At 37.7% G+C, this 16,052-nt stretch overlaps 2 protein-coding genes across 2 annotated transcripts; both read left to right on the forward strand.

Moving 5' to 3' along the window:
• Positions 1 to 4,184: 4,184 nt before the first annotated feature.
• On the forward strand, positions 4,185 to 6,408 carry LOC111809781 (9-cis-epoxycarotenoid dioxygenase NCED1, chloroplastic-like). Its single transcript, XM_023696204.1, has one exon. The coding sequence runs from the start codon at positions 4,303 to 4,305 to the stop codon at positions 6,073 to 6,075; it is 1,773 nt and encodes a 590-aa protein (XP_023551972.1). The 5' UTR covers positions 4,185 to 4,302; the 3' UTR covers positions 6,076 to 6,408.
• Positions 6,409 to 11,719: 5,311 nt separating this feature from the next.
• Positions 11,720 to 15,844, forward strand: LOC111810598 (probable sugar phosphate/phosphate translocator At3g14410). The gene is made up of 8 exons (XM_023697328.1): positions 11,720 to 12,031; positions 12,704 to 12,811; positions 12,930 to 12,964; positions 13,387 to 13,499; positions 13,625 to 13,886; positions 13,998 to 14,266; positions 14,624 to 14,774; positions 15,374 to 15,844. The coding sequence occupies exons 1-7, from the start codon at positions 11,927 to 11,929 to the stop codon at positions 14,746 to 14,748; spliced, it is 1,017 nt and encodes a 338-aa protein (XP_023553096.1). The 5' UTR covers positions 11,720 to 11,926; the 3' UTR covers positions 14,749 to 14,774; positions 15,374 to 15,844.
• Positions 15,845 to 16,052: the final 208 nt, after the last annotated feature.

Consider the following 16,052-nt stretch of genomic DNA (forward strand, 5'->3'; position numbering starts at 1 on the left):
ATATATATATATATATATATATATATATATATATATATATATATATATATATATATATATATATATATAATTTTAAAAGAACTATGTGGATAAGTTTTAAAATAATAAACTAAAACTGTCGATTCATTTAAATAATAACCTGTTTTAATTAAAAATTAAATTATTAAAAAATGATGGATTTCAATGTGGATAATTATGATTTTTAGGTTTAAATTTAGGTTTTTCGGAATGAGGAACATATCCTTATACCATGTGAAAGTTTGATGTTTTCCCTTGTATTAAGGCTAACCCGATTTTGATGATATAAAAACTTTATATTATATCATGGCTCGAGTCAATTTCTGATCTGTCACTCGTTTTGTATATCCTTATCATTATCGGAAAAAAATTTAAAAAATTTTGAGTATTGAAAATACTTAGTAAATAATTATTTTAATATGCTCAAATTAGGACGGTGCATGATGTTGAGTTGGAAATGTTTTGGACAAACGTGAAATTTCAAGTTGGTTGGATTGGTGATCTGAGTGACACGAATATAGTTTACTACCAAACCCAACATTCTTTTTTCAATGGGGTTGTCGGGTTGTCTTTTTTTTTTTTAATGGTTAAAAAATCTTAATTATTGATACGTAATACATTAGTAACTAAAATTTGATAATGTTCAAATATTGAACATTCACAAGTCATAACGTATCACTGATATCAGTTACAAATGTCAAATATTCTTAATTTTCATAATAATTTTAAAAGTAGGGTGTGATGTCCCACATTGGTTGAGGAGGAGAACAAATCACCCTTAGGGTGTGGAAACCTTCCCCTAGTAGACACGTTTTAAAGCCTTGAGGGGAAGCCCGAAAGGGTAAAGCTCAAAGAGTACAATATCTGCTAGCGGTGGATCTGGGTCGTTACAAATGGTATCAGAGCCAGTCAACGGACGATGTGTCAGCCTTCTCGTTGTTCCCCGTAGAGGGGGTAGACACAAGGCGGTGTGTCAGTAAGGACACTGGGCCCCAAAGGGAGTGTCCCACATTGGTTGAGGAGGAGAACAAATCACCCTTAGGGTGTGGAAACCTTCCCCTAGTAGACACGTTTTAAAGCCTTGAGGGGAAGCCCGAAAGGGTAAAGCTCAAAGAGTACAATATCTGCTAGCGGTGGATCTGGGTCGTTACAAATGGTATCAGAGCCAGTCAACGGACGATGTGTCAGCCTTCTCGTTGTTCCCCGTAGAGGGGGTAGACACAAGGCGGTGTGTCAGTAAGGACACTGGGCCCCAAAGGGAGTGGATTTGGGGGCGGTTCCACATCGATTGGATAAAGGAACGAGTGCCAGCGAAAACGCCGGATTTACATAGGTAAAGTTGAGTTGGGTTGACCGAAAAAATATAACCCACAAATAGACCTAAATTTTTTAATCACGTGTTGGACAGTATAATATCAAAATTGGCACTTCAAGCAAAGGTACAACGATCGAGAAAACAAGAGGTACATGAATGAATCGAGATCACGTTTAAATAAAAGTGATCAGTTAAAAAATATTTAAAAGAACCAATAAAGTGATCTTAATATACTTTAAATGCATTTATATTATTGAGTTTAAATTAAATTTTAATAAGTGAGGGTACCCTAAATTTAATGGATATTAGTTGACCAAAGTAATATAATTCTTTATTCAATTACGATAAGTTTAAAGCATTTTATTAACTTATTAAAAATGCGTATTAATTTAAATTGTTAATAAAGCTGTATTAATTAATGTTAGTTACGTATATATTTAATCCACTATTATGGAGAATATATTATAATAATTAATTATAGAATATATATTACATATTCGTAATCAATTAATATTCTTTCGTTTATGATTTGTTTAATAGTATATTTTATTTTATTCTCAATATTTAATTAGTTTATATTTTTCTTATTTGCAAGGATTAGTGGGTAGATTGTATCCTATTTAAACGTTATGAATATCAATGAAAATACATACCTTGGATTCCAATTTTATTTTTATTTCTCATTCTTAACACGACGGTTCGAAAAACTCGATTAACTCGATCGAATCTAATTTATTTACAACTTAAGCCTACTGCTAATGTCTGTTTTGGCCCGTTACGTATCGTCATTAGCCACAAGGTTTTTTAACTATAGCAGATATTTAGGTATCGAGTTTTTATTTATTTGAACTTAGATAACTCAACTTAAATCGTATGAGTTAGATTCGGATGAGTTGATCGAGTTTTTCGAGTCGTCATATTATTTTAATATAAATAATTTGAACCATGTAAATTGATCTAACCAAAATATTTTAGAGAGGATTGAGTGGACCAGTTGAATTTAAAATATTTGAACCGGGTCGAACCGAACCGAACCAAATCGAACCCACAGATTTGACGGCAGAGAAGCGCGTGGGATATTTGTTTTTGAGTTTCACCGTCAGGCTTTTCCCATTTGACGGTGACACATTTCCTCTACTTTTTAGTGGCTTCCGTCACCGCCAACCACCAACTGCCACGCGTGCGGTTTCTTAGACTCTTATAGAGGCCACAACGCGGGTTTTTTTTTTTTTTTTTTTTTTTCTTTCTTTCTTTTTTATTTCTTATAAAAATTATAAATAATTAAAAATAAATTAGAGACGTAAACGTGCACAACCGGACCAATAACGTCTTCCGCGTTGTGACCAACCAAATAATAACCGACCAATCATAACCCTCCACGTTCTTCTCTCTCTTTCTCTCTCTTCTTTTTAAGGTTCTTTCTTACTTTTTGCCTCACATTTTGGATAGACCAAGTCAAGTAATTGGCTTTAGTTTTATATTCATCAATTATCACAAAATAAACACTTTTTTTTTTTTTAAATATTTTATTCATCTAAACATAATATTATAGTTGGGCTCGAGATGTCGTTCCAAATCTGACAAAACATTTAATAAGTAATAAATTCGACACTAATCTAAATAGATAAAACACGTATTTATCTTTCTTACAGTAAAATGTTTGTTTACACTCTCACCTCTGTTAGATCAACACAGTCTTGTGAAACTCATGCATATTTGAAAATATGTCGATGAAAATTTAATATTAATATAGGTTAAATACTCAACTAGTTATTAATGGAGTTGATTTGTAACACGTTACGTATTGTTGTCAGCCTCACGAGTTTAAAATGCGTACGTTAAGAAAAGGTTTCCACAGCTTTTATCAGGAATGTTTTGTTTCCCTGTCCAACTGATCTCACAATCCACCTCCTTAGAGACCCAGCATTATCACTAGTACACCACCTGTCACAATCCGCTGGCACACCACTCAGTGTCTGGCTCTAATATCATTTGTAACCGCCTAAGCCCAACAGTTGCTATTTTAATTTTAAAGTTCTTATACAAGGTTAAATTATAAATTTAAATAGTAAATTTTTAAGCTTTTCTTTGGAAATAAATTTTCTTTTATTTTAATTTAATTATTACCACATCTTATTATGCCACGTCAGCTTTAAAAAAAAGTCATTTTTCCACATTTTTACTTCATTACATTTCAACCAAAATAAAAAAAAATTAAAAAAAAAAATCATTTTTTTATTTCCAAGTCTTTCAACAAGTCANAAAAAAAAAAAAAAAAAGACACTAAAATCAAACTTTGAGAGTGCTTTTGTACTTCCCCTTTTAACCTTACAATATTTCATTGTAATTTACAAAATAATTAAATATATATATTTTTGCTTGTTACTGTCCAGTCCATTATTCAAAACGATGAAATTACCGAGAAAATGAACAATAGACCAATTAAAGATGGAAAAGTAAACGTTGTGGAGCCTAGAGCCTAAGAAGGAAGCTCTCAAGGTAGGTTCAAGTCGGGAACCATCGTTAGAGAATCTTTCTTAAATTTATAGAAATGCAAGAATCGCGACAGAATCTCATTTTAATTTTTTTATATTTTATTATCGTGATTAATATTTAAATTATATTTATTAATTGAGCTAGACTTAAATTGACATTGAAATCATATATTACACAAAAGTGTCGGGGTCATGGTGGTGGTGGTGGGAGGAAGGTTCTAAGTTTTGAGTGACGTTTTAGGTATTTCAATTTTCACAGACTCACTTCGTTTGCTGATCCTACACGTGGTCGGATCTCTTTTCCAACAATTTTTTAATTTGACCATTTTGCCCCTCCCCCCATTTTCCCCCCTATAAATACTCTCCCTCTCCTCTGCCATTTTCCCTCAAACACACACACTCTCTCACACTAAATTCTCAAACGTTCTTTGTACAAAAAATCAAATCTTTTTCTTCATTTTTTGAATTTCGATTATGGCTTCTCTTGCTTCTTCTTCGTGGGTCAAATCTGGTTTTTCCTCTTCAATGTCGGAGCGTTTCTCTGTAAATATGGATTCCGGCAGGAACAGAGTCGCCTGTTCTCTTCATACTCCTTCCATAATTCAAATTCCTAAGCGTTCCCAGACTGCATTTCGGTCTCCGGTTAAGACCACGGTGCCGAAACCGGTGCCGGTTTCGCCTCCTTCAGTGTCGGAGGAGTGGAATTTCTTGCAGCGGGCTGCGGCCATGGCGCTTGATGCTGTTGAGGATGCTCTGCTTTCGGCGGAGAAGAAGCATTCGTTGCCGAAGACGGCGGACCCTTCTGTTCAAATTGCTGGGAATTTTGCTCCGGTGACGGAGCAGTCGGTTCGGAAGGGGCTGCCGGTGATTGGGAAAGTTCCGGAGTGTATTCGGGGGGTTTATGTGCGAAACGGCGCGAACCCACTTCATGAACCGGTGTCCGGCCACCACTTGTTTGATGGTGATGGGATGGTTCATGCTGTGGAGTTCACTGAGGACGGCGGCGTTAGTTATGCTTGCCGGTTTACGGAGACTCAACGGCTGGTTCAGGAACGAGCTTATGGCCGGCCGGTTTTTCCGAAAGCCATTGGAGAGCTTCATGGTCACTCTGGTATAGCTCGGCTGTTGCTTTTCTATGCGAGAGGTTTATTTGGGCTGGTCGATCACAGCCATGGAATTGGAGTCGCCAACGCCGGTTTGGTTTATTTCAACGGCCAGCTTCTCGCCATGTCGGAGGATGATTTGCCTTACGAAATCAGAGTTACTCCGGCAGGGGATTTGAAAACCGTTGGCCGGTTTGATTTCGACGGCCAATTGAAATCCACAATGATAGCCCACCCAAAACTCGACCCTGTTTCCGGCGAGATGTTTGCTTTAAGCTACGACGTAATCCAAAAGCCATATTTGAAATACTTCAAATTCTCGCCGGAGGGAGAAAAGTCACCGGACGTTGAAATTCCCCTGCCTCAGCCAACGATGATGCACGATTTCGCAATTACAGAGAAATTCGTCATAATTCCCGACCAGCAGGTGGTTTTCAAGTTGCCGGAGATGATCCGCGGCGGTTCTCCGGTGATCTATGACAAAGAAAAAACCTCCCGATTTGGAGTTATGGACAAAAATGCCACCGACGCCGACGCCATTAAATGGATCGACGTTCCTGATTGCTTCTGTTTCCATCTCTGGAACGCTTGGGAAGAACCAGAAACAGAGGAAATCGTCGTAATTGGGTCGTGCATGACGCCGCCGGACTCCATTTTCAACGAATGTGAAGAGAATTTGAACTCCATCTTATCGGAAATTCGTCTGAATCTCTCCACTGGTAAATCCACTCGTCGGCCGATCATCGCCGAAACAGAGCAAGTGAACTTAGAGGCCGGAATGGTGAACCGAAATCGACTCGGGAGAAAAACCCAGTTCGCTTATGTTGCTCTAGCAGAGCCATGGCCGAAAGTTTCCGGTTTTGTGAAGGTCGATCTCTTCACCGGAGAATCCAGAAAGTATCTCTACGGCGAGCAGAGGTACGGCGGCGAGCCTCTGTTTCTGCCTAGAGAAGGGGCAGAGGCGGAGGACGACGGCCACATCTTGACGTTCGTTCACGACGAGAAGGAATGGAAATCAGAGCTTCAGATCGTTAACGCCATGACTTTGGAGCTTGAAGCTACTGTGAAGCTTCCTTCTCGAGTTCCTTATGGCTTCCATGGAACATTCATAAGCTCCATTGATTTACAGAAGCAGAAACAGTAAAAAGAGGAGGTAAATTGTAACAACACACGGTAAATAAAACAAAAAAAGGGAAAAAAAAAATTGGAGATTTTTACCTGTGGGATGAGTGTGCTTCTACGTCCCCGGAATCTCCTCTGTTTTCCTCTGTTTCATCTCTACAGCCATAGGTGTATAAAGTATAAATAAGGACTTTGTTGGGGGTGATAATGCAAATAGAATTAAATATGAGGGGCTTTAAGAAACCAGGCTCGAAGCTTTTGTGAAGCTCAGCTGGTTTCTGTTTATTCTTTCAGTCATTTGTGAATTATTAATTTTTAGAAAGTAAATATTAATTATATATTTCAATTTCAATTATGTTTCTTCTCTCTCTCTAGGGGCATTATGGGTATTTTAATAATATTATTGATTTTGATTTAGAAAATGCACATTTTTTTAATGGGTGTGATTTTATATTGAATGCGACAAATTACCATAATGAGTTAATGTTGATCGGTGATAATTGAATTATTATAAAGTCGCATCTCAAAAGTGGTTAACATGTAACCAACTTTCTCGAGGTACGATAAAAAAAACCATTCTGCACATATTGAGTCTTAAATAGTATCGATCCCGAGATAATAGAAAATATTTCCACAGATATCTCGAGATGCTCGGATGGTTTAAAGGGTCCATAAATTTAAACCCTAGGTTTATCGACTGCTCTCGCTTTGGTTGGAGATGAGAACAAAATATTGCTTATAAGGGTGTGGAGACCTCTCCCTAGTAGACATGTTTTAAAAACCTTGAGTGAAAGTCCGAGAGGGAAAATTCAGAGAGAACAATATTTTCTAGTGCTTGACTTGGGCTATTACAAATGATATCATAGCCAAAGACTAGGTGGTGTGTCAGTGAGGACGTTGGATCCTTGAGGGGGGTGGATTGTGAGATCTCACATTTGTTAGAGAATAGAATGAAACATTCCTTATAAGGGTGTGGAAACCTCTCTTTAGAAGACGCGTTTTATAAACCTTGAGGGAAAGTTCAAAGAGGACAATATCTGCTCGTGGTTGACTTGGACTGTTACAAATGATATCAGAGCCCAACACCGAGTGGTGTGCCAACGAGGACGTTGGATCCTTGAGGGGGGTGGATTGTGAGATCTCACATTTGTTAGAGAGTATAATGAAACATTCATTATAAGGGTGTGGAAACCTCTCCCTAGAAGACGCGTTTTAAAACCCTTGAGGAAAAGTCCAAAGAGAACAATATCAGTTAGCAGTTGACTTGGGCTGTTACTACAACGAGGACGCTGGGCCCACGAGAGGGGTGGATTGTGAGATCTCACATTTGTTGGAGAGGAGAACAAAACATTTCTTATAAGTGTGTGGAAAACTCCTCCTAGTAGACATGTTTTAAAAACCTTAAGGGAAAGTCAAAAGAGAACAATATCGGCTAGCGGTTGACTTAGGCTGTTACAAATTACTTTCGATGAATCGTTGTCATAACTCGATGGATAAGACATCAGTTACCATCTCAAACCTACCTTTTATCGTGCAATTAACAGTGTCGTACTAGGTATGTCCTATATAAAGAAAATGGAACACATTTAGGCCTCATTGGAGGGCTGTTGTGGCTCAAAAGTGCTTGCACTTGCACAACAAACCCACAACTCATACCCCATTATTGAGTTGAAGTACATGAACATGCAGATGGATATTGATATGCAATCTCAAAAATGCTTACTTTTTCGTGTTGTTGGTGCCAAGGACGAGCACCATTTCAAATACAATGAAGACTTTTGAGAGGAAGTCTACATCTTATCACACTAATTATTTCAAATTTAAATCATATGTTTGGTTGCATTGATTCTTAACATAAAAATAAGAACTTTAAAAGGAAAGTATTAACAAAATGATGATGAAAGTATTTGGAATCGGAATCGTGGGTTCTTTTGGAAATAGTTTCGTTTTTCAATTTTAGTATCAATAATCACTTGACTAGCTTTTTGGTGACGTTAGGATTCATAATTTTTAGTGTGGGTTCACGAATGCACACCTTTAGCTAGTTTGATTTGATGGAGGAATAAGTTAGTGTAGTTTAGTTAGCTATAACTTTGTATGAAAAGGGTCTGTCTCGTTTAAGAGTCTGAATGCGTAATTTATATAATTGTATCTTTACTCTCATCTGTATATGTAACAAGCCCACCATTAGTAGATATTGTCTTCTTTGGACTTTTCCTTTCGAACTTCCTCTTAAGGTTCCCTTATAAAGAATACTTCGTTCTCCTCCTCAATCAATGTGGGATCTCACAATCCACCCTCTTCAAGCCCCAGCGTCCTTCCTAGCACACCACTTGGTGTCTATATCTACTAGCGGTGGGCTTGGGTGGTTCGTTACGTATCACTAATGCGTCTACCAGATAGAGATTTCCACACCCTTATAAAGAATACTGCGTTCTCCTCCTTAATCGATATGGGATCTCACAGTCCACCCACTTCAAGGTCCAGCATCCTTCCTAGCACACCACTTGGTGTCTATATCTACTAGCGGTGGGCTTGGGTGGTTCGTTACGTATCACCAATGCATCTACCAGATAGAGATTTCCACACCCTTATAAAGAATACTGCGTTCTCCTCCTTAATCGATGTGGGATCTCACAGTCCACCCACTTCAAGGTCCAACGTCCTTCCTAGCACACCACTTGGTGTCTATATCTACTAGCGGTGGGCTTGGGTGGTTCGTTACGTATCACTAATGCGTCTACCAGATAGAGATTTCCACACCCTTATAAAGAATACTGCGTTCTCCTCCTTAATCGATATGGGATCTCACAGTCCACCCACTTCAAGGTCCAGCATCCTTCCTAGCACACCACTTGGTGTCTATATCTACTAGCGGTGGGCTTGGGTGGTTCGTTACGTATCACCAATGCATCTACCAGATAGAGATTTCCACACCCTTATAAAGAATACTGCGTTCTCCTCCTTAATCGATGTGGGATCTCACAGTCCACCCACTTCAAGGTCCAACGTCCTTCCTAGCACACCACTTGGTGTCTATATCTACTAGTGGTGGGCTTGGGTCGTTACAAATATTGTTCGTTTTAGCTCGTTACATATCGCTAATGCGTCTACCAGATAGAGATTTCCACACCCTTATAAAGAATACTGCGTTCTCCTCCTTAATCGATATGGGATCTCACAGTCCACCCACTTCAAGGTCCAGCATCCTTCCTAGCACACCACTTGGTGTCTATATCTACTAGCGGTGGGCTTGGGTGGTTCGTTACGTATCACCAATGCATCTACCAGACAGAGATTTCCACACCCTTATAAAGAATACTGCGTTCTCCTCCTTAATCGATGTGGGATCTCACAGTCCACCCACTTCAAGGTCCAACGTCCTTCCTAGCACACCACTTGGTGTCTATATCTACTAGCAGTGGGCTTGGGTGGTTCGTTACGTATCACTAATGCGTCTACCAGACAGAGATTTCCACACCCTTATAAAGAATACTGCGTTCTCCTCCTCAATCGATGTGGGATCTCACAATCCACCCACTTCAAGGTCCAACGTCCTTCCTAGCACACCACTTGGTGTCTATATCTACTAGTGGTGGGCTTGGGTCGTTACAAATATTGTTCGTTTTAGCTCGTTACATATCGCTAATGCGTCTACCAGATAGAGATTTCCACACCCTTATAAAGAATATTTCGTTCTCCTCCTCAATCAATGTGAGATCTCACAATCCACCCACTTCAAGCCCCAGTGTCTTTCTTGGCACATCGCTCGGTGTCTATATCTACTAGTGGTGAGCTTGAATTATTACAAATATTGTCCGTTTTAGTTCATTACGTATCGCTAATACGTCTACCCGATACAGATTTTGATTATAGATATTATGAAGGTGGGTATTAAAAGCCAAAAAGAGTCCCAAAATTAAAAATCTATTTGTGTAATGATTAAAATAGAGAATCTTTGAATGTGTGGTAGCCATGGCTTGGCCAATGAAGAAGAATAATGCTTCCATGCTTCCATGTGTGAAGTTAGATAGCCCAAGTTTGTGCTTCTCTCACAACTTTGACACATTGACACATGTTCACAAAATACATTTTAAATTCCCGAACCCTTTCGGCTTTTAATATCGGAATAGAAACCTCTCTCTAGTAAACACGTTGCCTAAACATAACAGGCCAAAACAGACATTATCTACTAGTATCGTTTCCGATCACTATGCTCTTGTCTAAATTACGTATTCAGACTCGACCCTTTTCATACAAAGTTACAGCGAGCTAAACTACATTGGTGTCAATATTCGTGTCAGAAACCTAAATAAAACGTCCAAACACTGATGAATTATTATATATATTTTTGATAAGTTGCGAAGAATTTAACCACATGTCGGGATGGAAAAGAGCGTGGATCTTGCCAAGTGTTGTTTATGATATGATAAAGAAAGGATACCACTCACTCTCTCTCCAATACATGAAAAGTATTAAAATCAATGATATATGAGTAGGCATGTTAGCTTAAACATTATATTAAAAAAAATAATGAATTATGTATTAAGGGTTTGGTATGAACAAAATGAGTATGGATCCATTTCTTCTAGTACACTCTTTACCTTTCTACAATATAACTCATTATCATATATTATATGAATTATATGAATTTTAAATTGTAATCGTCATCGATCTTTCTAGAAATAGAATATTCCTTTAATAATATTCTTAACCTAAAAAAACGTCTATAAATTACCTTTAAAATTTAAAAAATTCCATTAATACCCTTCATGTTAATATTATGTTTACTCGTGAAAAAAAAAAATACCTATGAACTCTGTATTTAGATTGACGGTTGTTAGCTTCAGCTTTCTTCAGCATTCCCTACTACATGACCATGTTACCTACTCGTCTTTAGTTTCGAGTGAACTTCACGTACCCACACGAGTACTAATTCATATAATACAAACACATGAGATCCTACATGGGTTGAAGAAGGGAACGAAACATTTCTTATAAAGGTGTGGAATCCTCTCTATAATAGATGTGTTTTAAAACCGTGAGGCTGACGGTGATACGTAACGGGCCAAAACAGACAATACCCGTTAGCGGTAGACTTTGTTGAATGTGGCAAACGGGCCTTGCCTTTGTTGGTCCATGGGCCTTTACCAATGCCTCTTGTTGGCCCATGGGCTTTGCCAATGCCTCTTGTTGGCCCATGGGCCATTACCAATGCCTCTTGTTGGTCCATGGGCCTTTACCAATTAGTCAACGGTAGTGAGCCTACTTGTATACAATCACACGACCACGACGACGACCGCGACGTTCCAAAGATCTTATATAGGACATGGTTGATTGATAGTAAGTTCAAACAATGAATGTCTTATAGATTTCTAGGTTACATAGGATGCACGAGAATGCAGGTTTTAGATTACAGGCTGAATCTTGAACATGGAGTATTATTAGATTTCTATCTATAGACAAAATTTATAATTTTCGATTCTTGGTTAATATCTAGATGTTAATCGAAACTAATGAACGAATATCAGATTGATATCAAAATTTCAACTTTTTGAGAATGAGCTAATACAAACATACATTGATGAATAGGATAATACTCATCTTTTGATAGAAAATTTTAAGCTATGCATAATGCTTGACAAGTAAATATGTAATTAATATGTGCATTGGGGACATTTAATTGCGTAAAATATCGAAGACCTTCTTCCGTTGCTGTTTCTCTACTTTGTCCTCTCTCTTTTTCGCGTTTGTTATCGATTTTATGCGAATCTGAATCCGCCATTGGAGATTACATGCGATTTGTCGACCCAGTTCATCGACCAGGAAGTTAGAGGGATTGTTATCTTGGAACCTGTAATTGACGACGGACAATGGCGGATCGTCGAGTGGAAGGCTTCTTCAAAGGGGAGGTGCTCACTTACGCTTACCTGCTTCTATATATTTCTCTCTCCAGTGGCCAGATCTTCTTCAACAAGGTGATTCTCTCGTTTCCTTTCGATTTGTTTGTTTGTTTTTCTCTCGCGTTTCCTTGCAGTCGTTGTTGAAATTACTTTTCATTAAATGTGTAATAGATCTAGTTCGTTCTGGATTTTTCTCTTCAAGAAGCAATCGCTGTTGTGTGCGGGCTTTTAATCTTGACTTTGGTTCTATCGACTGTTGAATTTTGGGCTTGGGTGTATGATACTAGGTTTCTGTTTATTAGTTGGCTGTTGGCTGGGTTCAGGTTTGAATTTGGCGGCAATAGTTCCATTTTTTTTCTTTTTCAGTCATTCTCGTATAATGGTGATTTGAACGTTCGATGAAATTGGAAAAGAGAAGTTTGAGCTAGGGCAATTGGATTCATTTTGAACAGTTATGTCTTAAATTCTTAGGTTTCATTACGTAATTATGAAAGTATTTTAGGACGTTTTCTTCTTCTTCTTCTTCTAGGAGCTTGAATGAATTGAGTAGATTTCCATGTCAACCATCATAGGATACTAGTTAAGACACATGTTCTTGATCAAGAGGTCAAGGGTTTGAATCTCCCTACGCTATGTCGTTGAACTCTCAAAAAAATACAATGATTGCTGTTTTCTATTCCTATAACATGAATATTCATTTCAGAAGTTGTTCTGACACACTTTTGTAATTCTCTTTTATTGCTGCAGTGGGTGTTGTCCTCGAAGGAAATCAATTTTCCTTATCCTCTTGCTTTGACTTTACTTCACATGATCTTCTCTTCCATCTTATGCTTTCTTCTCATCAAAGTGTTTAAGGTACTGTGGATTAATGATATTGTGGTTGAGCAATAATTATACTGTGAATACTTCAATGTTTGGACATAAATGTATATGAAACAAGAATGTCATAACCTCAGTCTGCTTTATATCTCAGGTTCTGAAGATTGAGCAAGGTATGAGTGCAGAAATGTATGTAAAGCTACTGTATATGGGTCTATTATCAGATATCAATTTTACAAAGTTCTGTTTGAATATATTGCTTATTACAGTGGATGAATAGAAGAAAAATTTCATGAAGATCCTTGTTATGGATTAGGGAATGTTAGAATCTCTTAACTTCTTGTGTGAAGAATGTAGAATATGAGATCCTGAATTTTAAGTCGACTCATCGATTCTTGAAGCTGTTTTTTTGAAGTAATATTTTCTGCCCAAAACTAATGAGGAATAGTTTGCTAGTTTCTTCAAGGCTGGTTTTCTCGGGGGCGTGGGGTTTTTTTTTTTTTTTTTTTCGTTCTCTCTTTAGAGTTGTTTGATCTGGATGCTTTCTTTAAAAAGGAAAGTTTGCTTCATTTATTTCTGGCGTGAAATCTAAAGAAATATATATGATTTAGGTATGCTACATCAGTAATCCCAATTGGTGCAACCTTTGCAATGACTCTTTGGCTAGGAAACACTGCCTACCTGTATATCTCTGTTGCCTTCGCACAAATGCTGAAAGCAATCAGTAAGTTTTAGTGGAATAGAGTACCATCCCAATAGCACCCTTTGGTGCATATTTCCTAATAGTAGTTTGGTTCATTTTTCATTAATCTTGATTCCATTTCAATGGATTCCCAAATGTCCTTGCAGTGCCCGTTGCCGTTTTTATTCTTGGAGTAGCAGCAGGTCTTGAGTTAATGAGCTGTAGAATGTTACTGATCATGTCAGTGATAAGTTTTGGTGTTCTAGTGGCTTCATATGGAGAAATAAACATCAGTTGGATTGGTGTTGTTTACCAAATGGGAGGCGTTGTAGGGGAAGCTCTAAGACTAATTTTCATGGAGATTCTGGTTAAAAGAAAGGGCCTAAAGTTAAATCCGATATCTATCATGTACTATGTTAGTCCCTGCAGGCATGTACTCTATACTTTCTCCTTCTTGTAAACATTGACACTGTTGAAAATTTTTGTACCACCCACAGAGTCATCCATATTTACAATAATGATTTTATTGGATTGGTGTAGTGCCCTTTGCCTGCTCATCCCATGGATCTTTCTGGAGAAACCAAAGATGGAAGCTCGTGGATCATGGAATTTTCCTCCTGTTATTCTAGTGCTCAACTCTCTATGTACTTTTGCACTCAACCTCTCGGTTTTCCTTGTAATAACGCATACAAGTGCCTTGACTATTCGCGTTGCTGGAGTCGTGAAGGACTGGATCGTGGTCTTACTGTCAGCTCTTTTATTTGCGGATGTAAAGTTGACCATCATTAATCTCTTTGGATATGGCGTTGGTAAGTACATGACTTGTGGCGATTTTTCATATCTTAATGTAATGAACTGATTTACTCATAGCCTGCTAAAGGTAGGTATATCTTCTATGCTCTAGTCTATCCTTGTTCTTCTGGAATTTTGTTCCAGTTAAATTGACTCTGGAGACTATTCCGATAAGATCCCTGTTCAAATTGTTATCATGTGCCAAAGTCAAGGACATTTTCTTTAGATAGCTGGCTGTTTTTTTTTTTTCTTTTTCTTTCAAGGAATCATAAGTTTATCATTATGAACACGGTATTCTCGCAATTATATAAAAAATCCAAGTTTAGAAGGTCGAATCCCCATATTTGTTTCTAATTACTATCACCTTGATACAGCCATTGCCGGGGTCGTGGCATACAACAATCACAAGTTGAAAAAGGAAGCTTCACGAGGAAGCCCTAGTGAGTCTGAACAGTCTGAATCCGTGGCAATGGTCACACCCTCGTCCAGCAACAAATAGTTACTGTGTTTGGGCAGTCTGGTGAGGTATGTGTTTGCACTTCTTCTCCCTCTGTTATGTCTCCTCCCCAGTGTCAAATTTCATATCGGTCAAATCGATAGTTACTAAAGCGAATCCATAGCCGAATCCAACGCTCTAGAGGAAATTGCAGACATGTTTTCACTCTCGGTTGCAGGAAAGACCTACTGAGTTTTCTTAGTAGGTTTTGGTCTTAGACTATGTTTGAGAGTGCTACTCAAAAAAGTTATGTTTGGGGTAACATAAAAGTGCTTTGTGGCAAATAGTGTGTGAGATCCCACATCGGTTAGGGAGGAGAACGAAGCATTCTTTATAAGGGTGTAGAAACCTCTCTTTAGCATACACATTTCAAAAACCTTGAAAGGAAGCTCGAAAGGAAAAGCCCAAAGAAGACAATATCTACTAGTAGTGGGCTTGGACTGTTACATAGTGATTTACATGTAGGGTGGTTTGACCCGAATACTTGACTAGGAAGCATGTTAAAAGCTCACTAAACATGAAGTGATATGTTATTAAGCATTTTTTACTAATGTGTTTATAGTTGAAGTGTGTATATATATATATATATATGCTCCTGCAATGAGGAACGCAAGTTTACTGATGGCAGGGACAGATTCAGACGTATAGAGATGTATTATCCACAGTCAACTGTCAAAAGTAAAGATGAACTAACGTGTATCCTTTGCGATTTTTATATCTTTTCGTGTTCAATTTTGAAACCCGGCCGATGAACTGAAGACCAGTGACATAAACTTCTCACTGGGAGGACAAAGATGAAAGCATATGGCAATTGTAAGGTAGATTCAAAACATACATCTTTTATGTGTAGATTTATTCCCAGCTTATAGAAATGATTCATATTGTTTTAGATATATCATTGGAATTTGATTCTCTTGGTTGTTCATATGGCTGTAGCTGCCCAAACTATTATACTGTTGTGAATCTCAATGGTTTTACTATCTTTGAGAATTCTGATAGAAATTTCCCACAGTTTCAGTACTGTCTATACAATGTAAGATTTGTTGGCCTGATTTCCTTGTGTTTTGTATCATTTGACTGAGTTTCAAGTTCATATGTATTCATTATTTACTGAAAACTTGTACACCTTGTTATTTGTTCTGAGTTTTGGCTTTACATTAAGGGGCTGTTTTCATTAATTCTAGGTTATGTAAGTAGATCGACCGTACCATACTTTTGAGTCGTGTAGAATGGATATCTTAATTTTACATTTTTTTCAGTTCTAAGAGAGAAATGATGCATATTATAACTGGTTGAGTTATGTTCGG

The sequence above is a fragment of the Cucurbita pepo genome, chromosome LG14 (genome assembly GCF_002806865.2).
Source record: "Cucurbita pepo subsp. pepo cultivar mu-cu-16 chromosome LG14, ASM280686v2, whole genome shotgun sequence".
Lineage (NCBI taxonomy): Eukaryota > Viridiplantae > Streptophyta > Magnoliopsida > Cucurbitales > Cucurbitaceae > Cucurbita > Cucurbita pepo.